This window comes from Portunus trituberculatus, chromosome 44, assembly GCF_017591435.1.
Source record: "Portunus trituberculatus isolate SZX2019 chromosome 44, ASM1759143v1, whole genome shotgun sequence".
NCBI classification, from domain to species: domain Eukaryota; kingdom Metazoa; phylum Arthropoda; class Malacostraca; order Decapoda; family Portunidae; genus Portunus; species Portunus trituberculatus.
The window spans coordinates 2,549,900-2,575,689 of record NC_059298.1 but is presented as its reverse complement, the minus strand read 5'-3'; the positions used below and the strand labels follow the sequence as shown (position 1 = coordinate 2,575,689).

The following is a 25,790-nucleotide window of genomic DNA, read 5'->3' as shown; positions in this document are numbered from 1 at the left end:
TATCAATAAAGAATTGTAGAATTACCTATATTTTGAGAGAGAGAGAGAGAGAGAGAGAGAGAGAGAGAGAATTTTTATTAGAAATGTTTTTGTTTCAGCGAGTAAGCCGGATACTGACTCCAAGTGAAAGAATTGGCAGCAACTTCACCCCATACTCCTACTTGGTTCGCATTCCTCCAAGGTTTCCTCGTGGCCGACATAGTTACTCAGTGCTGCCTTACATTCTTCATTACAACACTAAGGTTAGCCTGTCAGTCTAGCCTTTCCATTCTCAGGCTCAAGAGTAATGATCAAGTCGAGAAATGGCTTGTTATTAGATTTATTTGTTGGGATCATTCATAGGCTAGTCCTCATGTGAAATCAGAAGTCTCTCTCTCTCTCTCTCTCTCTCTCTCTCTCTCTCTCTCTCTCTCTCTCTCTCTCTCTCTCTCTCTCTCTCTCTCTCTCCTCCTCCTCCTCCTCCTCCTCCTCCTCCTCCTCCTCCTCCTCCTCCTCCTCCTCCTCCTCCTCCTCCTCCTCCTCCTCCTCCTCCTCCTCCTCCTCCTCCTCCTCCTCCTCCTCCTCCTCCTCCTCCTCCTCCTCCTCCTCCTCCTCCTCCTCCTCCTCCTCCTTCCTAACTTGTTCTCTTCTCATCAGCCACCAAGGAGCCCTGAAAGCCGTGTAATAGTAATTAGCAAGCTTCTCCGGCGAAAATACTCTCTGTGGGCATCATCTCAGTCCACATCTAGTTCTGCCAAGGCTGTACGGTCTTTGCACCACACTCGTTCTTCACATAAAGGCTTCAGTCATCCGAGGATTTCTTCAGTGGGAATGAAGGTCATTCAGAAGTTTCACTTACAAGATGTGTTGAGAAAACAAGAAGAACGAGCTAGGATTAAAGCTGCTCTTCGCACTAGGAATCGGCAGCCACAACCTAAGAAGGTGGGTAGTCTCAGGTTTGATGTTTTTAGAATTTGATACGTTGCACTTGTAAATTTACCAGATATTTGGCATGAAAAATGGTATTGTACAATATTTTCTTTATATGCAGCCAATTTTAAATCACATTTCTTTGGTTTATACTTTATATGTTGCAAATGCTTATTTATGGCTTTTATTTATTTATTTTCTCTACCTTTTCACACACATTTTTCTCCTTGTCCTATATTGCCACAGTAGACATAATGGTGTTTTTAATGTGATCTATGTTTTCTGTATGTGCATGTGTTGGGAATATAGGGGAAAAGAATCTCAATTTTCTTCATTTCATGTGTATTATGGCAGTATTAGCATGTATAAGCTAATACCAGCTTATAGATTATATTTATCTTGGTTCTAGGCAAACATATGATATGCTAAGCACCATCCAGTACTCAGGCCTGAGACTATTTTATTTTTTATTTTTTATTAATTATTATTATTTTATTTATTTATTTATTTATTTATTTTTTTTTTTACAGCCTATAGCATCTGTAGGCATACTTGAAGAGTATATTTGGGAAGTGCTGTTCAGCTTCTGTCCATTAGTGGCACAGGCAATTTTATTTATAGTGGTACCCATATCTGTGCCCATATCACCACCCAGGCACGTCTTTGGTGTAACCACATAGAATCTGGGTATCATGGTGACATGAAGGTAACTTTAAACCACTCGACAAATGGTATAGCTTCAAAGCAGTATGTGGTAGGATTCGAACCTACATGTGGACATCTGTCCAATCCCACGCTCACTACCTTATCCACTACGCCGCCTCCCTATAGTGCAATCACTCATTAATGTGTGACTACCTCTCTTAGCACTCATGTGCCCTTTTTAGCTCAGAACTGTTTTTAAACACAGGATTTACTTATCACCAGCTGATATGGAGAGGGAGGGTAATGAAAGGAAAGGATAGGGGAACACAAGGGAGAGAACAAGAATGTTGAATCTTGGGAGGCCCAAGTAACTATGTGTGTATGTGAGAAAGTAATGGAAGATAAATGATAATGATAATGATAGCAAACATTAATAGAATTTTAGCAGGGCTCATAATGCCTGTCTCCATGTCTATTTTAATCCAACTTTTCTGCAGATATGTTTTAGTTGCTGTAACGACCTCACTCAAGCCATTACAAATATTCACAGTTCTATGTGGAAACCTGTTCTTTTTGATGTTTCAAACACTGACTCTTCCTCATTTTTTTTTTGAGTGCCCTCGTCCTTAGTTTTGTTTTAATTTCAACAATGCCGGGTCTTGCCTGTCTATCTTCTCATTGAAGTTAATTATTTTGTACATCATTATTAGATCTTCTCTTTCTCTTTTATCTTGCAAATTTTGCTGTTCAATTTTCTTCAATCAAGTCTGATACTGACTAAATCAGTCAGCTGGAGGCTTAGAGTTTGTGTTAAGCATAACGTTTGAGCATTATATGAAAAATAACATAATACCTGCAGCTGCTTAATTGAAGCATAAGCTAAAGTGCCAGATGAATTTTTTTAATGATATTATTATAATGGTATTGCAGATGAGTAAAAAAGTTGAAGGCCCAGTAAGATATAGAGAAGCCACTCAGCTTTGTGGTCTTGAGGAACAGTTACTACGTCAGAGGGAATCACGAGCCAATCGTCCCCTTCCATCAGAACAAGATCTTGCCAGGTGAGCATCACACTGTTGATTCAAGACTGATTATTTTACATCAGAAACCAAAAGATAATTTATTCATCTTCCTCAGAAAATATTGAACCAATTTCAAAGTTATGGTTTTTATCACTAAACTGAAAGGATAAACAATACTTTTCTATTGACATAAGCAGTGGTAACCTTACAGCTGCATTGTAGTTAACCTACTGTGCCTTATGGACTTCTTTGTGGCTTGCTATGGCCTATCCTTGCATTATATACGAGATGATTTGGTCATATCGAAAGGATGATAAATATATTTTTTGTTGGAAAAGTATATGTGAATGAAATTAAAGATTCCAATCAAAGCAAAAGTCCTTGTGAAACATCTTAAATAGATAGAAAGACAGCTAAAACCCATTTTTTATGGAAATTGCTTATCAAGGAATTAAGATTATTTAAAACTTTAGTGTATTGTGTGTAAAATGGAATACAAATGCTGTTGGTAATAAAAGAAATGAAGTGGCATTACTGATTGTAGATTTGAGGAGTATCTACAGAGAGGAATCCAGAGCAACCAGATCACCACTCCCCCCCCTAACCTGTTGAAAGTGGTCACTCTCGATGTGGACAAAATGGTACTTCGGAATATCAGGTAGGTTGGTAGGTAATACTTGTGGCGTCAATGAAATTTACTAATTCCTTGCAAAGTGTAGGTTTATACGATAGTGTCTCTTATGCACATGCATTTCATTTGATTTTCAGCACCATTTCTTTTTTTCTTTTTAGATAAGAATAAAGAAATTTATTTTGGTATAGAGCTCAAGAAATGCAACCTCCTTTTGTGGTAAATTAACTATAGAAGATAATCAGTTCCAATACATAGGATTACATTCATTGCATACTATGGTTGTGAGTGAAATGATTATGTGATTGAAAACAATGTGCTATTTTTACTGTGACTATACACAATTGCGATCAAATTAAATCCTGACAAGTATTCAGTCCTCACTTTCAACAACACCCTGCAGAGAGGGAAACATCAGAGATTGGCAACAATCTCATCCAGTGTAGTTCTACGTAGGATGTATTTGCTGTACTACTAATTTTTTGGGTCCTAGACATGGTATTTGCTCTCATTAGCTCCAACATCTTCCTCTCTGCCTCTGGACACCCACATGTTCCAACATTCTATGATGTCAGAATGTAAACAAAGCCACTGGCAGCTGGACAAGACCAACATGTTGGTCTTGTTTTGTGGCTGGTTTTTCCACCCGCTAGGCACAGAGATCCAGCTGAAAATTCTAGTGGCTGACAATTCCAGCCGCATATGGACATGTATGAACCCACCTTAACAGTAGATATTAAAGAATATAAGGAGAAATTTAAACTATTTTAGGTGGATGAATAAAATAATGGAATAAGAAAGAGAAAAAATTATTGAAGTATGTGACAATACTTTATACTGTATTGATATTTTGATAAATCAGGTTAATCTTGATGCTTTTTCTTAAAGTGAGATCTCATGAGAGTTGTATATAAATAAATACGTAGACAAGACACTGAAGATTAAGTTGTTGTCTCATGGAATAAAAAAAGAACTGACACTGAAGTTGCATTTAGTTGTTGCCTGTTCTTGAAAAAAAATGATACTGTGAGGTACTTCTAAGTTCAAATCAGTGTATTATTTTGATACTATTACAGATTCCGCCTTGTTGTTAGTGAGCTTGTTGAGGAACTGAGGGACTGTTATTTGCAAGGGGTGAGGCATGCAGTACTCAGGTATGCCCTCCTCTGTCCTTCTGTCAGAGCAAGGTAAGAATCATACATGTTTGTTTGTTTTGTTCATTGATGGTCATGAAGTATATGAAAAGTAACTGATTTTTTTGTTCTTTTTTTTTTTTTTTTTTTTTTTAGATTAAATATCATGGTGGCACCTGAGGAACACGAGCCTGTAGTGGTGAGGGCACCTGTACCTTGGCATCAGAATTTCATCACTGGTGCTCATCATTGCTACCACAATCTTTTTGCTCTCAATCATGTCCTGGGCACCCTAGATGCTATATGGGAAGAAAGGTGAAGTTAACAATCTATTATGTAGAAAGTTAATTGTTGAATCAACTGTAAACTATTTGTATTTGTGATAACAAAGTCTTATATTTCTCCCTTTTATAGTTACAGTTTGTCTTGGTGATGAAAATCTTGTTTTTGTAATCACAAGCCAATACTTAATGGTTGTGCTCAATGTTGTATTGTTCCCAGGTTTTCCAACCTTCGATTTGTGGATATGGGCCTTCTTGTAGGGGGACAAGACAAGCCTGTTCCTACACCACAGGTCTTGGAGGCATCTGTTCGCTCCCAGTGCTCTCAGACAAGGGCTGTACTTCTACAAAAGTAAGAGCATTTAGTGAAAATGAAAGTATTGCATAAATTGTTATTGTATTATTCTCTAATTTTATTGCATTGTGAATTAGGCAGTTGCAATAATATGTAATAAATTAAAGTAATGTAGATACAGCATTCTCTGGTATATGATTGGGTTGCATTCCTATAAATCAAATTGTAAACTAATTGATTACATATATAGTGAACTTAAGATTAGATAAAAAAAAATAGGAATGTGTTCCAACACATATGTGCCCTTTAAACCCTATAAAACTGTGAAATATTGTAGTAAGTGACTGGTTATATAACATGATCCCCAATTTTTGAGAGAAAAGTTTATGTTTTGAGCTATTACTGCTGTATTAGATGACCCCCTTAATAATGGAGGACTAATTTGGATTTATATATATATATATATATATATATATATATATATATATATATATATATATATATATATATATATATATATATATATATATATATATATATATATATATATATATATATATATATACACACACACATATACACTGCCTCAGTGCCTACGTGGCTGTCATGGTGAGAGGAAGTATTGCACCGTCTTTCTCTCATTTGCGCCATCTTTTGTCTGTTTCTCTTGGGTTCTGTGCTGTATCTTGATGACTATGAATAAAAGGAAGTCATTAATGCCTTAGTGAGCAATCTGTGAAGATCTCAGTGAAGTGTTTCAACGACAATAGTGGTGTCCAGTTACTGTCTGCCTTAACTCACAGATGTACCATCTTGCAATGTATGGTACATATTACTCAGTCATCGATATAAGAAATTATATAGAGAGTGACTTGATGAGTGGTTCTGTATTTAACTTGTACATTGTAGGGCAGTTTCTAGCTTTGTGATTTCACTGTTGTTATGCAGATTTCATTTTTTCTATTTGCATAAAACTAATGTATCAAAGTTAAAGCATGAAAAATACTAACTTTAATACATCCAACTGGAAGGTGTTTATGTGTACAGCTCCTTATAGTTGCCACATTGGAGTTTAGGTTGTTCTGTGGCCATAGTAGACTAGCTATATGGCGTTTTTTTAATATTAGCTTATATTACTACACTTATGGAAATCCGCCTCTATACTGCTGCACATCCTATAAAAAACACCCAACACAAACTGCTTGTTACTCTACCATATAGTTGATACTAAATATGTTGTCACATAAGGCTTTGTTGGTCATGATATAGCCATGGTAGGCTGGTCATGCTGAGATGCATCCCATTCCATCAACAACAAAAACCATACCATTGCCTGGAAAAAAATCCTCTCTTGATGCCCATTGACTTGGCTGTAGGACATAAAAATTCATGAAGTTTACACATCTGACACTGTAAGAGTAAAAGAAGTAAATGTATGTGTTTGCTTGTGCATCAGGTGTGTTGAAAGTATATGGCAGAAGTTATGGATGTGTCTTAGGGGGGTTTGTTTATTTTAAGTGCTAAAAGAATTTTTATTTTCATTATTGTCATCAACGTTATTTTTTTTAACATCTTTGTTTTCTTAATTGCAGATGGTTACCAGGAGTTGCAAGGGTATTTGAGGAGCTTGTGGGGGCCTGGCGTGAATTGGTGCCTTCTGAAGCTGGGGATAGCTTGCGGCAAGTGAGGAGATTTTTCAGTGCTGTGAGATCTAGGATGTCTCTCCAGCTGCGCAGTCTTGTCCTAGCCTCCATTTCAGATTTCCGGGACTGTTTGCTACGTCACAAGGTACTGAACTCTGCATAGGAATAAGTTACCAAGGTTAAGAAATGACTAAATAAATTTAAGTAATATACCTCCCAAATATAGGAGATGAGATTAAATATGAAAAGAATAGGGATAATCTAATAAACATTTATATAAAGAGAAAAGTTTAAAAGAATGCAAAAAACCATTAGTAAAAAAAAGAATTTATATTTTGGTAAAAAGCATTATAACTAAGACCTAAGGATCTTGAAAACTATGTTATGTAACTTGGTTTATGTTGCTATCTGTGATATGGAAAAAGGAAACTTATGTTAGAAAACTGATGTCAGTCCCAGGCTGTTTCCATATATATATATATATATATATATATATATATATATATATATATATATATATATATATATATATATATATATATATATATATATATATTATATACACACACACACAGTAATCACCTGCATATCAGGATTATAGCAGCCAAGGTTCTACCTGATACACGAAATCTCTCTCTCTCTCTCTCTCTCTCTCTCTCTCTCTCTCTCTCTCTCTCTCTCTCTCTCTCTCTCTCTCTCTCTCTCTCTCTCTCTCTCTCTCTCTCTCTCTCTCTCTCTCTCTCTCTCTCTCTCTCTCTCTCTCTCTCTCTCTCTCTCTCTCTCTCTCTCTCTCTCTCAATAGACTGGGAACAGCTACACTGGAGAATATATGGAGGAAAAGTACTTAGAGAAGGCAGTGGTAGAGGTGGCAGTTGCTGTGGAAGAGCGGGTTGTTAGTTTTCAGCCACCATTGCAAAAAACTCATGAGTGCCTGCTGGGATGTCTGGCGTCCATTATTGAGCACAACCAGCGCATTCCCAGGGTTGAGCGACTCCTTTTCCCTGGTAAGCCAAAAATTCCAGAGTTTTGTGTCATATGGTTACTCATAAAGCTCTTTTACTGAAACTTCAGCTCTAACATTTCATGAAAAAATCAAAACTTCCATGCAACAGTGCTCCACATTCCTACTCCTGGTTACTCATAAAGCTCTTTTACTGAAACTTCAGCTCTAACATTTCCCTTCTATGATGCACCCAAAAATAAAACTTCCATGCAACAGTGCTCCACATTCCTACTCCTTAACTGAGTGTGATATCAGTACATGTTGGAATTGGGGATTCACTAGAAAAGGCTTGGGGTTACAGGGGCGGATCCAGGATTTTTTGTTTTGGGGGGGGTAGGAGGATCTAACCTAGATTAGTATAGGTTGGTTGGTTAGGTAAATTAATTTCCAAAGCAATGGTCTACTAATTGGCATTATTTACTATTCTTAAGCCATACTATTGACATTTTACCACTTTTACCTCATGATTTCTCTTAGCTTAAAAGTTCATAGCCTTGTCCACTAGTGATCAGCAAATCTAGTCTAGGCATAATAGATAATGGGATGCCAGTAAATACTAATTTCCAAAAGCAAGCATATACAAAACAACATTATAATACACAAATATTTAAATAAACAACAATAAAAATATGAAAACTAATTGTAGGTGGATTTACACATTGAACATATATTTTCCCAAATAAAGTGTTGCTAATAAGGATCTGCCACACCAGTATTCTTCTTTATTACCCAATTATAGCCTACACCATACATTGCACAGAAACTTTCAGCAAATATTAACTGAATGCAGGCAAGATAGAATATGATCATTCAATCACTGAACCTGAGATTGAAATAATTGGGGTAGCACTAACTTACTTGTCAGGCTGAGGTATACATTCTACACTCAATAAATTTCTTTCCCATAGGTTCATCAGTTGCCACAAGGCACATTTGCTATAACGAACACTACACTGGAACCAATCATGTTTGTTGTCATGTACCATATTATATTTTTATGCTAACTCCTTATCTGATCTTATTAAATTAATGTTTTCTCATGGCCTTGCTGCACAAAACAATCACCTTTCACTCCCTTCTATTCTGTCCTCCTTTTCAGTGCAAGAGTTAACCAGCATTCTCAGTCTTTCATCCTTTTCACTGATAAACTCTGAAAGTCAGTGCCTACTTCTGTATTTCATCCTTCCTCTAATATTTTGTTTCAAGAGGGAGATTTAAAGATACCCTCCAATTTTGGATAATCTTTCTATCTTTTTATTAGGGATTGGCACATCACTGTGAGGTATTTTTTCTTCTATTTTGTTGCTGTAGGCCAGTCTCTCTGTTACATATAAAAAGGAACAATATTTGCTGAGTATTAAAACATTGTAAACTGGCACTGCTCTCATTGTTGTTATTCTGCTTATTTCAAAGTTTAAAAGAATATTGATGAATGATCTGACAGGCACTTATGAAAGCATTTCTTCTTCCCATACACTCTATATAACAGATTTTTCACTGCATTTAGATAAATTATCAATGTATAGTTTTGTGTGAATATTGAAAGCAATAAAGTATTTGCAAGCATAAATAATTGTACTTCTCCAATGTGGCAGAGATGTCACGACGAAAGCTGTACTTGCAAGCAGTAAGTGAAGGGGAGGAGGCAGTAGAGGCTGTGCGTGCAGAAGTGTCAAAAGTGTTTGCAGCCAATGCTGCAGGACCTTCCACTTACATCAAATTGTATAACCAATATACACACCTCCTAGATGGATCCACTTGCACTGCTGTCCATGATTTTATCAACAACTGTGGTGTTTTGAAGGTAAGACAAAGATAAATGTTTTTTTTTCATGGATTTGTCTATTTTCATGAAGAATTACAATAGTATTTCCTTATTGAAAATAAATGTCCAAGTGGATAGAGTTTTAAACACACACACACACACACACACACACACACACACACACACACACACACACATGGAGTTCAACACGACAAAATGCAAGAAATTAGAGTTTGGCAAGAGTGAAAGAAGAATCAGGAGTATGTACAAGATAGGAAATGAAGACATAAAAACCAGTCATGAAGAAAAAGACCTTGGGGTGACAATTACCAATGACCTATCGCCAGAGAGACATATAAACAAAATAATTGGAGAAGTATTGAACTTATTGAGGAACATAAGAGTGGCGTTCGTATATTTAGATGAAGAAATGATGAAGAAAATAATTACTGCAATGATAAGACCGAGGCTTGAATATGCAACAATACAGTGGGCTCGAACTTAAAGAAACACATAAGGAAACTAGAGAAAGTACAGAGGGCTGCAACAAAAATGGTGCCTGACTTAAGAGATTTGACTTATGAAGACAGACTGAACAGAATGCAACTTCCGACCCTGGAAAACAGAAGAGAAAGGGAGACCTGATAGCAATATACAGAGTGATGATTGGCATGGAAAAATGGATAGGGAAGATCTGTGTATGTGGAATGAAAGAATGTCGAGAGGGCATGGGAAAAACTAAAATGGCCACTTATAGGAGAGATGTGAAAAAATATAGCTTCCCTCATAGAAGGGTGGAAGCATGGAATAGTTTAGACGTGGAAGTGGTCAACGCAAGGAATATTCATGATTTTAAGAAAAAGCTGGACATTAGTAGATATGGAGACGGGACAGTACGAGCATAGCTCTTTTCCCGTATGTTACAATTAGGTAAATACACACACACACAGCCCGGTAGCTCAGTGGTTAGAGCGCTGGCTTCACAAGCCAGATGACCGGGGTTCGATTCCCCGTCCAGGTGGAGATATTTGGGTGTGTCTCCTTTCACGTGTAGCCCCTGTTCACCTAGCAGTGAGTAGGTACGGGATGTAAATTGAGGATCGGAAGATCGAAGATCGGAAATAATGAGCTCTGAGCTCGTTCCGTAGGGTAACGTCTGGCTGTCTCGTCATAGACTGCAGCAGATCAAACAGTGAATTACACACACACACTTTTATGATGTAATATTCAAGATGTTATCAAAATGACAATTATGAAGGATGATGGACAAATTAAAGTATGTACAGTAAACCTTCATTATAACAAACTAATTGGTGGAAAACCACTGACAGTAAAGGAGAATATTAAGAAAAAGCAGCAGTTGGATTCTCTCTTCACACATCAAACTTAATTTGGTGGCATATGAAGGGGCAGTTTGGTATACAAAGTGAACCTCATATATGAATTTTGGTAATTCATCCATTGGATGTAAATTATATATCATATAGTACTTTATATTGGTACAGATAAAACAACAAATCATTAAGGAAAATGTTCTTACTGTGCTCAAGTAAACAAGAATACATTACAAACAAAAAAGTAAATAAAAATATGTGCATACTGTCAGAGTTGCCAGGTCAAAGACCAGCAACTTGCCACATCCCTCCCCAAAAACTGCCAAATCTCACTATACGAATTTGTTTTCTGGCAAAATATTACAAAATAACAGTAGTAAAGTATATCAGTAGACTTGTTGACAATTCATGAAATTTTGTTTTCCTAAAATTAATTTAGTTAACCTAGAATGATCAACATAACACATACTGCATGAAAATCACTGCACTAGAAAAATTGTGTTCAGTATGAGAAATTATAGTGCATCCATAACTAGCTTAAATTTTCATCTACAATTTTAAAAGTGAGCGACATCTAATTCTGTATCTGCGTCCTTAACTGGGACATCTTGGGTGAATAGAGCTACCACTGATGCTGTTGGGTCAAATTTTTGACAGCAAATGCTGTTACTTTTCATGAATGTACAAATGTGCAATATATTTTCTAATCTTTTCAGCTGCATCCTGTTTCTGATCTTTTTTTAATTAAGCTAATTTGGGAGAAGACTCTCTCTACCAATGCTTTGCTGAACAGCAAAGACAGCATGGAAAGAGCAAACTTCCTTAATTCCTTGTTGTCACTTTCTCTTGATGCATCCCAAAATTTCCCCTTCTCCACTGTAACTTCACTTCACTAGATCTATACATTAGCAGCAAAATGCAGACATGAGGAGTGGTGTGGGGCTCCTGCCAGGAATGGAGTGAACCTGACTTATCTGTGAGGGAGGGGAAGGGCCTCAAGGTGATTACTTGTAAGGAACATCATTGACATCTGATTGTGAAAATTCTTCTCTTCACTATCTAATCCTCTGCATGTTTTGTGAATCTTATCCAGCAAGATTATTTTGATAGTAAGGATGATTTGTTATTTATTCAGATGTAAAAAATTGCCAGCAAGACAGAAATCTGTCATAAAAATTGCCAGCCTGCCAGTACCAAATTTTTCCAGCCAGTGAAGACAGATAACTGGGTTATTGGTCTATTAGCTGGCCTCTACTCTTGGACTGTGAGTGCTATGAAGTGTGGAGGGGGCATGTCCAGCTTCTTCCCTGTCAATATGGGAGTGAGGCAGGGATGCATGCTTACTCCATTACTTTTCAACACTTGCATGGACTGGGTACTGGGTAGAGTTGTAGGCCAAAGTCATTGTGGAACATCTGTCAGCAATGCTGAGGTTACAGATCTTGTTTTTGCTGATGATGCAGTAATCTGTGCTGAATCACTGGAGGATCTGGTAATGGATCTAGAGGCACTGCATGAGGACGCAAAGACCTTGGGACTCCAGGTTTCCTGGCTCAAGACCAAGGGTCAAGTGTTTGGAGGCTTACTGGGTGAAACGTGTGTGGTGAGGACATTGAGATTTTGGAAAATTTCACATACCTTAGTAATATAGTGCGTACTGATGGTGGGTTGTGCCAAGAAGTTGTCCGCCAGATTGGCCTGGCTCACGGCGTTATGGACTCGCACAACATGAGTATTTGGCATTGTTGGTACCTGTGTAGACAGACGAAGATTCGGATCTTCAAGTCGCTGGTGATCTCTACCTTATTCTGCAGTTGTGAGACATGGATGCTGAACACTGATCTGATGTCTTTGGTACTAGATGCCTTCACAGGATCATGGGGTACCACTGGTATAACGTTGTGTCAAATTAGCGATTGCTCCGTGAGACTGATTCAAGGCCGATTACCAGTATAATCTGTCAATGCTAACTGTGACTATATGGGCATGTGGCATGCTACCCAGAAGCCAATCCTACATATTGGGTTATCTCTGAAAGGGATAACCGAACATGGAAGAGGCCAAGGGGACATCCACAGAACTCATGGCTGTGGCAAGTCAATGCCTCTTGCTGGGAGTTACTTGGCATGGGAAGGGAGCCTGCATGGAGACTCGTGAGGCATGTCTGCCTGGAGTGGCACCATAGGGTAGATGAGGTGACACACCCCATGGCTTATGTCCCCAATGATTGATTGATTGATTGTGTATAAAAGATCTTATCCTGGTAGTTTTTTATATCATCTTTTATAGATTAATATTTACAAAGAAGAAAATCATGTTGGCTGTGTATATTAAATTATTGCAATATTATCATCTTCATCACATTCACCACTACCAGCACTAACACAATCACCTCCACCACTACTACTTATAGCAAGTAAAGATGTATTTTATTAATTCAGCTTATTTAGCTAACAACTCATTTAATGCTTTCTTGACTATGACATTCACTGATCGACTAGCCTTTCATTATTTTCAGTTGCATTTGAAACAGAACATGTTGATATGGTAAGTACTTTTCAAGCCATTTTTTTTGGCTTCGCACCTTATGGCTTAAATGAGAGTGGTGTATGCTTAGGTAAGTCAGAAGGTGTTTTCCTCAGGTTAATCTGGACTCTGATGTGAGGAAGGAGGTCAATGCTCACAGAACAACTATGTTGGAGGTGATATTGCAGTCCTGATTTTTACACATCGTAACTACTGTGCAATGAGTACAATATGTGCTTCATTCTGTTGTATGGCCTGTGAGACTAGCCAGAGTTTTCAGTATCTTGCTTTTTATATCTTTATAAAAAATATATAACTTGTATATGTATATAGTATGCATGTTTTTTTTTTTTTTTTTTTTTTCAAATATAGGTGAAGATATTCACTTATGAACCTGTACTCTGGAGAATTAGTGGATACTATAGTGTGAATAGAGTTATAAGTTAAAAAGAAAATCAATATGTAAATCTATCTATCTATTATGCTATGGTGGCAATCCCACATAGGTTAGCCCTGACAAAATAGCACATACTTACACACACACTTTTCACATTCATAAGTGTGTTGGCGTCTGTTGGTATAATATGGTAGTACAGTGGTGTCCTGGGATGTATGTTTACTTTAAGAGTATGATTATGATATTTACCAAAATGTTTTGCTGTGCTTTATTCACAGCTATTTACATAATTTGCATGTGATATTTTATTATGTTTGCAGAGTAAATCAGAAGTACCCATGATTTTATTATATACACCAGGCAAGTGCAAGGATTTATACATACCCAGGAACAGCTATGGATCAATACTTGAATGTAATAATGTGTATTAGATATACCAGTCTTTTTTTATCTATTGTTCAATTGAATTTATTTACATATGTGTAATATATATGTTACTAGAGTTAACATGACCAATCTTAACATAAATAGAATTTCTAGATATTTTATAAATCAGCATGTTAATAAATGCTCATATGACAGTATGTTAATTACTAATTCCAACTTTTTTAAATAATACACTGCTTAAATTATTAGATTTATAAATACTGCATACAAATAGATAATTTGCACAGTACTTAAATGCCTTTAAGACAGCATAATTTAATTATGTTATATCATTAAACACAGTATTATTGATATATTTTAAATATGATTTAATAATTTCTGGAAGTGCACATATTGACAGTAGAGTGGAGAATTGATGGAAGATTTTTGACATTTGCCATCCCACCAAAGTACTATTGAATTGTTTCTCAAAGTAGTGCAAGTATAATTGATTTTGGATTCTGTGAAAGTCATTTGTATTTCATCTCATTGATGTGTTTATCTATTTGTTTTGGTTAGCAATTTAAACAACACTGACTGTAATAAAGCCCAGGACTCTAATTATTTGAATAATCAATATTACAATGGAAGTAATGCATATATAACATGTAAGAATATGTAATGTCATTATGAAAATAATGATTTATTATGTACCCTTATGAATAATTACATTTTTGAGTATTTAGACCATTGTAGTATGAATTCACACTAAAAAGTAAGCTTTGACAAACAATTCAAAAGATTTAAAACAAATGCACCTATTTTATTAAATATAAATAATTAATATGATGAATTAATTTAAATAAGTTATAAATAAAGTTTAAATCACTATATAAACCAGTTCATTGATATATGTATATATGTGAGTAACATACCAGGGAAATGAAGTTGGTATTTATAAAAAAAAATTTGTTTCAAATAATTCTTTACTTTTTTTTTTTTTTTTTTTTTTTTTTTTTTTTTTTTATAGGAGGGCAAGAAGCAGTTAGCCAATTTGCAGCAGTTAGGGGGAGAGGCAGTTCAACTGTGTGATATGGTTCCACTAGGCTTGATTCTCCTGAATTGTCATCAAGTCAATCACCAGCTCCAACAACAGGTAAGACGATGTATTAAACATTCAAAACATTAGTTATGTAGTAAACAAAAAGTATGGTAGTATGTTCTTTTTCTAAATATTTAACATGTATGTATATTATTTACATTTTATAGTACAAAATACAATGATTGTTCCTCTTCCAGTAATATGCAGCAGTAAGTTTCATATTATACTTTATTAATGTAAAATAAGTATAAATATGTGAAACTAATTTATAAGCTATGATTGTAATTATTGTAACTGGCAGAGTTACCATATAACACCATATCAAGAGCCAAATTTAAACTGCTCCTGACAGCACTGACAAGGACCTTAAAGTTGTATCAGGAAGTTCTGACCAATAATATTTATCCTCTGAAAAAACAAGAGTTAATTTGTTATTTTGTATAGAATTACAGGCAAGAATGTATGTAGGTGTTTTTCTTTCAAGTTTGATGTCAACTGTATATTATTTCAATTCATATAAAACACTAGTGAAGTCTGTGCTGTATACTCATTATGTGGATATTACCACTAAGCTGCTTACAGCTTCCAAAAATTTAGAGCTGATTCAGAAAGGGCATGTACACAGAAGTTTGCTTAGAGCCTCTTATCAATGCAATCATCAGGTATGAGAAGCAACAAGCCTTTTATCCTTTAATTTGTATTTTCAGTTTTCATGTTACAACCATTGCTTTAAGAACATAAGTAAAGAGGGAAGCTGCAAGAGGCCACCAGGCTTACACGTGGCAGTCCCTGTGTGTTTCAAGCTACCTAATTCCATCTATCATCACCATCCATGAACTTATCTAATCTTCCTTTAAAGCTCCTTATTGACTCAGCCCTGACTACATGACCACTGAGTCCATTCCACTCATCAACCACTCTGTTCAAAAACCAGTTTCTGCTTTTGACAGGATTGTTAATGTTCTTTCTAATGATAGTTACATAAAGTATTTAGTGTGTATCTCACCACAGGTAAAGGAGCTGACAACATCAATCTTAGACTACTTTGTCCTCCGCAACAAAGAACATGACAAAGAGTAAGTTACCTTTTCCTTACAGGAATTTTAAATCAGATATATATCATGAATAAGCAAACCCCAAAATGTAGTGACAGGCTGAAGACAGTGTCATGGCTTTTCGAGAAATTACAATTTTCATTCAAAGAGAAAAGGAGAATGAGATTGCTTAGATAAATGATTAACATAGTCATAATGTTCACTACACATATTAGAATACATGGAATGTTCTGTAACTTTGAAGTCATTGCAATATTCCCAGATTTACTTGTTAAGAACTGCATGATGTTGTTTTTGATGGTGAAACTGTAGCTTGCTAATTTGCTAGACGAACCTTTCCTTACAGTATTTGTCGGTCCTTTGATGAGATGTCAACAAAACTGAGTCAGGTAACAGATGTGACAGCTGAGATTGTGGAATTGAGTAACTATCTCCACATCTGTTCGTCTCAAACTATGACGCAGCTGCTGCAGGAGATCCAGAATGCCACTGATCGTTTGATGTTCCTCTTGCAGGTGTGTTGTTATTTTTCTTCAAGGGAAAAGGATGTGTAGACATAATCTATGTCAAAGCCTTTTAATTAATGTACTAATAAGGAAACAATTAAATATGAATCTAATTATTAAAAGAAATGTAGGAATGTATGAATAGAGATGATGTTTAAGAGTTAATGTCTTTTTTTTTATGAGATGGAACTACCTATGTTATATAGTATATTTTAACTACTCTTCTCATATTCAAATGCATACTATTGCTACCTATATAAAGTAAGATAAACATTCCAATCCATTTTTGTTTTTGTGACCATAATAGTTTGGAAAAGTGCCAGAAGACCAGGTGCCACTTATCAATCGAATGTATGCCTGGCCACACAAAATCCAAGAAGATTTCCGGTTGGCTGAAGCGAGGCTTTCTCACAAGCGTGACCTCAAAGAAACTGCTCTTAAAGCTCGTGTAGCTAACTTTGAAAAGACGTAAGTCTTTGGGTTGTACAGTTGTAGTAGAAATATGGTTATTGTATTAGATATAATCTGGAAAGTGTATGTTCAGTCAGATGGCTCTGCTGACTTTTCTTTATATAATATTTTATTACTTTCTCTTTTAAATGCAGACTGCAGGTATACCATAAAGAACTTGAGGATTTACGAAGCCGTGACAACTTCATTATGAAAGAAATCCGGGTAGACACCATGAAAAGAAATGTGGAGATGCTTGACCGTCTCACCACACAGCTGCAGGAAGCCAAAGAAGAGTTGCAGGTAAAAAGAATACCAATCTTACAACGTTTGTGAATATGTTTTAGTACATAAACTGAGTACCTACTATGCATTTCACAGAGAGTGAGTCATTGTTTTTCGCAAATATCTTTCAAACTAATAAACTGATTGGAATGGTACTTTGACACTGTGTACTAGACACCTTCCACTAATTTTTGGTCATACTAAGCAATGCCAAATGATGTTAGTAAAAGCGTTTACTCTTGAGATATGCGGTGTCGCCGAGCCTCGCCAACCTAGCCATACGAACATCTACAATCCCCCATCCTATTCCTTCCTACGTTCCTCTCTCCCGCTTGCTTCCCCCCTCCTCCTCCCACTCTCCCACTATCTTCCCCCCTCTACGTTAGATTGTGTACGTTAGTTCTGGCGACTCATGTGACTTCGGCTTTAAACCATTTGGCAATGCTTAGTATGACCAAAAATTAGCGGAAGGTGTCTTGCACACAGTGTCAAAGTACCATTCCGATCAATTCATTAGTTTGAAAGATATTCGCGAAAAACAATGACTCACTCTCCGTGAAATGCGTAGTAGGTATGTGTAATTACCTATGACTGATTTTCCCATTTAGTTCAATAAAGCAACTCCACACTTCTTTACAGCTCACGCGCATGACTGTTCCTCTCCTTCCAGTGAAAATAGCCACATGCGCTCATCCACAATGAGTATACAATTAACCCTATTTCTAGGGACACTTGGAGTTCAGTTCTGGGCTCAATTTAGTATATGGTTCACCTTTCTGTTTGTCCGTCAACTTTTCAGCACCCTTCTTCCCTTTCTTTACAGTTTTCCTGATTTTGAAGACAATGATGTTTTCCTCATTAAAATTTTAAAATTTTCAAGTAATTACCACCAGAGGAATTAGAGCCTCATTTGTTTTTCTATTCATGCCAATGTGTTCATTGTACTTTTCATGTACAAAGTAATAAGTGTAGCCTTCTTTTAAAAGATATATCTAATATTTGTCATCAGTATGAAAAAGCAACAAATTTTCAGTGGAGAAAAAGCAGAAATATAGTTTTAAACTCTCAGTATTTGATTGATGCTACAGTATATATGATCCTTCAATTTACATATAGTTGCTTCAGCTTTCAACAGTCTTCATTTCTCTTGTTCTTGGTTCATCACTTTTGTGACTCAAATTGCCAGTGCCTCTAGAGACAAGTGGTACAGGCTCCCTTTAACTCAGGAGTTTACTTGAGTTGGGAGGATGGGCCTGAGCCTGCATTCAAGGCCTCCTGGGATAATTACCCTTAAAGTAGTAGTATGAAGTCAAAACAATTTGAATCCAAGAAAGTGGTGTCAAGAACTAATTTAATTCAATGGATCTAAAGTTAACAAATTGTGAGCATGCATTCTAGCAGCAGATGATGATTGAGATATCACCAACAACTTCTAATGGAAAAAAGACTTACTGGCCTAAATTTTGTGAGCTATGATGGTTAGCTATAACCATTCACCAACACTATGCAGAATACAGCCCATGATTTTTTCCTTTGTTTTTCAAGATAGCGCTCATTGAGTGCTATCTTGAATTACATCAAAAGCCTATTAGACCAGTGTCAACATAAGATTTGCTTTTCAACCATTACCATTAATAAGTGTGTTGTTTTACTTGATCTATTTTTATGTATTCATTTATCTTTTTTTTTTTTTTTTTTTTTCTTTTTTTACAGGGAATAAATGAGGAGCAATCACTTTTAAGTTGGGAGATGACAAAGTTTCCATTACTTCAGTCAATGGTATCTCTCAAAGAACCATATGATCGCCTCTGGCACACAACATATGATTTTCATCAGAAGTATGAGCGATGGTACAATGGTAAGTATAAATTTATCTGAACTATTTAACAAGGCCATGATCTGGAAGTACTGATGGTTAGTATGTACTATTATCTTCATTACTATTTTTCTTTATTTTTTTTCTTTATTTAGGTTTACACTATGTTGAAATAGTTGTATGATAATTTTATAAGAAATTGTATCATTTAGATACAGTTGTATGAAGACTTTATAAATTAAATTGTATGAATTTTATTTTGTCTTGCCAAAAGAATCTACCATTCACAATATGGAAATATTTTATCATGAGGTTACATGCTCATATATGGAGGTCTCATGAGTTATATATTTGCCTGTCTGGAAAACTACTGCATTTTGAAATTTATGCAGTGGATTTTTAGTCTTTCTAAGTTCCATGCACACACTGTTGTTACATATACATGTACAAATACCTAGATGTAACTGCATTGTCTTATACCTTCTTCAGTTTGTGTATAAGAAAAGTTCCACACCTCTACAGAGATACCAATTTTCCAATTCCAATATTTTCTTGCAAAACTAATCTCTCCCTTAGCAGTGTTGTAATAAGAGGCTTCTAATGTGGTATGACTTTCTTATAACTAAGGTTGTTGTGGAAGCAGGTTTATATGGTAATGAACAATGCCTTGCTGAGAAGCTTAGAATTATTTTCCCCAGTTGGCTTTTTTTGTTAATGTTGTATTTGCATTCACTTACCTCTTTGTAATACCAAGGCTATGAAGAGGCACTTCAGGTTGAGCTCCTTCCTCCCATGAGAGTGGGATGGCATTTGTTGCCTACCTGACTCCTTGTACTTCACCACCAAATATTGCACAAATTGTCTGTTTAAGTTTATTTGATGGACAATTTTGTGGATTTTTAGCACTAATCTGTGACTCATGATGTGGCTAGTATGAGTCTTTGACACTGCACACTGAGAGATATGGTGATATCTAATAACATGCATGAAAGTCAGCAGATCTCAACAGGATCTGAGAATAGAGTATAAGCTCCTCAAGCTAGAATCAATCCAGCAGTAAGTTATTATTTTTCTATATTCACAAATAGAGTAGTGCAGTGCAAGATGAGTCACCACGTACTGTAATTGACTTTTCTGCAGTAAGTTTTCTCTAACAGTAAAGCTCTCTTACCAAATCCTGTCATATGAAGTATCACAGGACCAAGTATGATATTTGAGTTGATGGCTGCTGTAATGATAATCATTCACATTACTTCAACATTATTCTTGTATATATCATAGCCGCTATGTCAGCAAAAGACATTGACACAGACAGAGTAAAGGTTAGTGTTAAAAACAGTAAGGAAGGAGAAAATAATAAATTCCTGTGGAATATGATGTTTTAGAGTTGTTTGATTTCTTAACCATCTATTATTCACTTTGTTCTTTATGAATTTTCTTAAAGCAACCCCTTTTCTCCTCAGGTCCATTTGTGGGACTCGATGCTGAAGCTATCAGTGATGAAGTGGAAGAAATGTGGAAGACCATGTTTAAGCTCACCAAGACTTTTATGGATCAGGTTTTGTCTTATTTACAGTTGAATGGGAATATATATATATATATATATATATATATATATATATATATATATATATATATATATATAGATATAGATATGAAAAAAGTGTTGATAGCAGAAGTTGTAGATACCGAAATGCAGGGAAATCACCATGGAAATTGTAAGGCAAAATGTTGGAAAATAATAAAGCAGAAGGAATGAAGATTTCCATGGTGATTTCCCTGCATTTTAGTATACGTAATATATATATATATATATATATATATATATATATATATATATATATATATATATATATATATATATATATATATATATGTATGTATTTTTTAATTAATTAATTAATTTTTTTACTTATTATTATTTTTTTTTTTTATTAATTAATTTATTTATTCATTTATTTTTTATGGCCTATAGCGCCTGTAGGCATACTTGAAGAGCATATGTGGGAAGCGCTGTTCATCTTCCACCCATTAGTGACGCAGGCAATTTTATATATATATATATATATATATATATATATATATATATATATATATATATATATATATATATATATATATATATATATATATATGGCCACCACAGTGGCCATATTTTATTGATGTACACCTGCATATTCCTGTCATTCTTCTAAATAGTAAGACAGTGAATTATACAGAAAAATCATCTCATCAAAGGTGAAAATCCCCATTTTGTAGAGGGTAATGACCGACCTCCTGCATTGCTAACGAAGGCACAAGCTCTGCTTAGTGATCCTTAGGTCCATTCTCCTCTGAATAATCCATTCAGAAAGTCCTTATGACTTGGCACAGTGTTCACTCAGTCCTGAACCTTGGAAACCAACATGAGTCACCAGTATTCCAGTGATGTTGAGGCAGCCAAGGAGAGCACCAGAGACAGAAAGATTCAGCCAATGAGTGTCAGTTAGTTTATTGACCTTCACACAGGAAGGTCCACCAACTCTCTGTCAAACTATTTTCATTGTTTTGTTGTAATAATAGCATAAAGAAACAAATGTTTATCATATATAGCTTTAAATTTGTTATTATGTCATAGGTGTGATACTTTTTGCACTTTTATAGGTAGGGTCACGTCGTGTGGCAGAGTACGTTAAGGAGAGGATTGAGAAATTCCGCCTACATGTGCCTGTTCTGCAGTGCATCTGTAGCCCAGGCCTACGTGAGCGACACTGGACTCAGGTGAAGTGGCTTTTTGCAAGACTTTTACCTAACTATTGTTTAGTTAGCAAACTCATAAACAAGGTTTCACTATTTCCTTACTATAGTGGATCTATTTTGTTATATATTGACACTGATTACTCTTTTTCGTTCCCTTGGTAGTTCTCTTTCTTTCAATTAACTTATTATTTTATTCTCCATTTGTTCTCTGCATTCTATTGATATCCATCCATATCTTTGATTTGATCCCATAGCTTTTCTGTTATGCAGCTCTTCCTGTAATTTATTGATTTCTTGCCTCTACTTGTATCTACTGTAATTATTTTTTTTTTGTTTATGTATCTGTAAAAAAGTTTGGTTTCTTACAATTTCTAACAATGTCAATTTCAATTATTTTTTCTCTCTCTTTTCATTATCCACTACAACTTTCTCAAAATTTCTTTCTTCTTCTCTCCTTATGCTAATATATTCATTTCTAGGATCTTTGTACTGCCAACTATTATAGTCATTTCCCTGCTTTAAGAGTTTCTTCAATGCTTTATCTTTTGCCTTTTTTGCTTGTATGCATCTAGCATTGTACCAAGCATGTATTTTTTTCTGAACTTTATAAACAGGAACAAACTTTTTTACTCCTTCATTGTATTTCTGTAAGAATATATCATATTTCTCTTGTACAATCTTTCTGCACATAATATTACTACACTCAATATCAGCAAAATAAATCCTTAATTTTTCAAAATCTGCTCTTGCATAATTTCATCTCTCTCCTTTATAATCCTCTCTGTAACTTATCTCATCTTCCTCCTGCATTTGCATCTCTAATGTCACATGATCACTTTTCCCCATTGGTATGGACTGAGGTATTGTATGATTGGAGGAGACTCTGGTTTCTTTGTGAAAACTAGGTCAAACAACGATGGTTCTTCTTCCCCACTGTACCTTGTTGACTCCTCCACCCACTGGTCCATTGCATTAACCATAGTCAACTGTAACACTTTTTCGCTCCACTGCCCAGCATTATCAATTACTTCCATCTCTCTCCAGTTATTTTTTTACAGTTGAAGTCTCCAACTAAGAGTATTCTTCTATCTCTTCTTGTCATATTATGTAGGCACTTTATCATCTCTCTTTGCATATGATTATGCTCTTTTGATCCCATGTATTAGTCTTTGGTGGAACATATATAACTATAATATATATTGATTCTCTACTGTGTGTGTGTGTATATATATATATATATATATATATATATATATATATATATATATATATATATATATATATATATATATATATATATATATATATATATATATATATATATATATATATATATATATATATATATATATATATATATATATATATATATATATATATATTATATATTGTAGTACAGCACCATCACACCACAAACAGTCCTCCAGAAAGCAATGGCATGCCAACACAGTAAATTTAAAACAATATTGCTGAAAAAAGTGATGTTTCTGAAATATTGATTGCTGATTTTCTGGTCAACTGTGTGTGTTTTGTGTGTAATTCACTGTTTGATCTGCTTCTCTCAGACAGCCAGATTTACCCTCACGAACTCAGAGCTCATTATTTCTCTTCATGAGCCTGAGACCACACACACACACACACCGGGACAACAAGGTCACAACTCCTCGATTTACATCCATACCTCCTCACTGCTAGGTGAACAGGGCTACGTCAGGAGACACCCCAAATATCTCCACCTGGAATATTTGGAATCCTTTGACTCCCTGTTCACCTCAGTGGCTTGTAAATCGAGGAGTTGTCCTTGTTGTCCTGTGTGTGTGTGTGCCTGGTCTCAGGCCTATCCAAGATTGAAATAATGACTCTTTCTCCCTTCTCTCTGTCTTCTGACTTCAGCAGATCAATGTCTGTCTGTCACACACACACACACACACACACACACACACACTCACTTGACCAGCAAAATCAGCAATCAATATTTCAGAAACATCACTTTTTCAGCATTATTGTTTTAAATTTACTGTGTTCTCCATTGCTTTCTACACTATTTGTGCTGTGATGGTGCTGTACTATATATATATATATATATATATATATATATATATATATATATATATATATATATATATATATATATATATATATATATATATATATATATATATATATATATATATATATATATATATATATATATATATATATATATATATATATATATATATATATATATATATATATATATATATATATATATATATATATATATATATATATATATATATATATATATATATATATATATGTACACACACACACACAGTAGAGAATCAATATATATATGTGTGTGTGTGTGTGTGTGTTTGTGTGTGTGTGTGTGTGTGTATTTACCTATTTGTATTTACCTATTTGTGTATTACAGGGCCCGAGCTAAGCTCTCTGTGTCCTGTCTCCTTGTCCATTCCTGTCATATCTCTCTTTCATCTGATTGACACACACGCATCAACGACATCACTGCTCAGTTTATTCCACTTATCAATACTACGATGCGGAAACTGTATTTTCTCACGTCATTTAGACAGATGTCTTTATTAGTTTTTTCCATGTCCTCGGAGATGATTACTTGTGGTCACCTTTATCAACTCTCTGTCCAGTATGTCAATCTTGTTCACCAATTTATACATAGTTATCATGTCTCCTCTTGTTCTTCTCTCTTCTAATGTGGTCAGCCCCAGCTTCCTCAGTCTTTCCTCATAGTCTAACTCCCTGAGTCCTGGTACCATCCTTGTTGCCAGCCTCTGTACCCTTTCCACCTTCTTCACATTTTTCTTCATATGCGGTGACCAGACACAAGCTGCATATTCTAACTGGGGTCTTATTAAGGTACATAATATCTTCTTCATCATTCCTTCATCTAGGTAGTGGAATGCAAGGCCAATATTTTGAAGCATGTTATATGTTTTCCAAAAATCTTGTTAATGTGTTTCTCCGGTGACAAAGTGTTTTGCACGGTTACTCCTAAGTCTTTCTCCTCATTGGTCTCTTTAATTTTCTCATCACCCAGCCTGTAATCCCTGTTTGGTCTGTATCTACTTCTTCCCATTTTCATAACATGGGTCTTGTCTATATTAAATTCCATCTGCCACTCTTTACTCCACTCATATATTTTATCAAGATCTTCCTGTAACTTGTTACAATCTTCCACATTCTTTACTCTCCTCATAATTTTAGTATCGTCCAAACATGTTCATGTAACTGTCAATTCCTACTGGCATATCATTAACATAAATCAAAAACATGATGGGACCAAGCACTGACCCTTGTGGAACTCCACTGGTTACCTTCTTCCACTCGGACTTCCTTCCTCTCACCACTGTTCTCATTTCTCTTCCCATTAAGTAATTTTCCATCCATTTTGCTAGTTTATCATTTACTCCTCCAATCTTCTTTAGTTTCCACATCAGTCTATTGTGTGGTACTTTATCAAAGGCCTTTCTCAAGTCCAGGTAGATAGCATCCACCCATCCCTCTCTATGTTGTAGTATGTCAGTCACTCTTGAATAAAAACATAATAAATTGGATACACGATCTTCCTTTTCTGAAACCAAACTGCCTTTCACTCAGAATGTTTTCACTTTCTAGATACTCACTCCACTTAGCTTTAATTACTTCTTCACATACCTTGCACAATATACTAGTCAACGATACTGGTCTATAATTTAGCGGTTCCATTCTACTACCATTCTTATATATAGGCACAATGTCAGCTCTTTTCCACTCTTTCGGGACTAATCCTGTTCGTATGGAGGTTTCCACAATATCAAATATGGGGTTCAACAATTGATCCTTACATTCTTTTAGCAACCTCCCAGATATGCCATCAGGCCCCA

At 35.4% G+C, this 25,790-nt stretch overlaps 1 protein-coding gene across 5 annotated transcripts in view; it reads left to right on the top strand.

Moving 5' to 3' along the window:
* The window catches only part of LOC123519062 (dynein axonemal heavy chain 3-like), a 386,884-nt gene that overhangs the window by 251,158 nt on the left and 109,936 nt on the right, over positions 1-25,790 (top strand). For all 5 annotated transcript variants that reach the window (XM_045280233.1, XM_045280235.1, XM_045280232.1 and 2 more), the window contains 18 exons: positions 99-242; positions 637-921; positions 2,485-2,615; positions 3,121-3,234; positions 4,284-4,394; positions 4,497-4,655; positions 4,842-4,973; positions 6,509-6,704; positions 7,362-7,563; positions 9,158-9,366; positions 14,981-15,106; positions 16,064-16,128; positions 16,454-16,622; positions 16,921-17,081; positions 17,219-17,366; positions 19,062-19,206; positions 20,628-20,722; positions 21,808-21,924. In XM_045280233.1, coding sequence (XP_045136168.1) covers positions 99-242; positions 637-921; positions 2,485-2,615; positions 3,121-3,234; positions 4,284-4,394; positions 4,497-4,655; positions 4,842-4,973; positions 6,509-6,704; positions 7,362-7,563; positions 9,158-9,366; positions 14,981-15,106; positions 16,064-16,128; positions 16,454-16,622; positions 16,921-17,081; positions 17,219-17,366; positions 19,062-19,206; positions 20,628-20,722; positions 21,808-21,924 — 2,709 coding nt within the window. The remainder of the gene's footprint in view (positions 1-98; positions 243-636; positions 922-2,484; positions 2,616-3,120; positions 3,235-4,283; positions 4,395-4,496; positions 4,656-4,841; positions 4,974-6,508; positions 6,705-7,361; positions 7,564-9,157; positions 9,367-14,980; positions 15,107-16,063; positions 16,129-16,453; positions 16,623-16,920; positions 17,082-17,218; positions 17,367-19,061; positions 19,207-20,627; positions 20,723-21,807; positions 21,925-25,790) is intronic.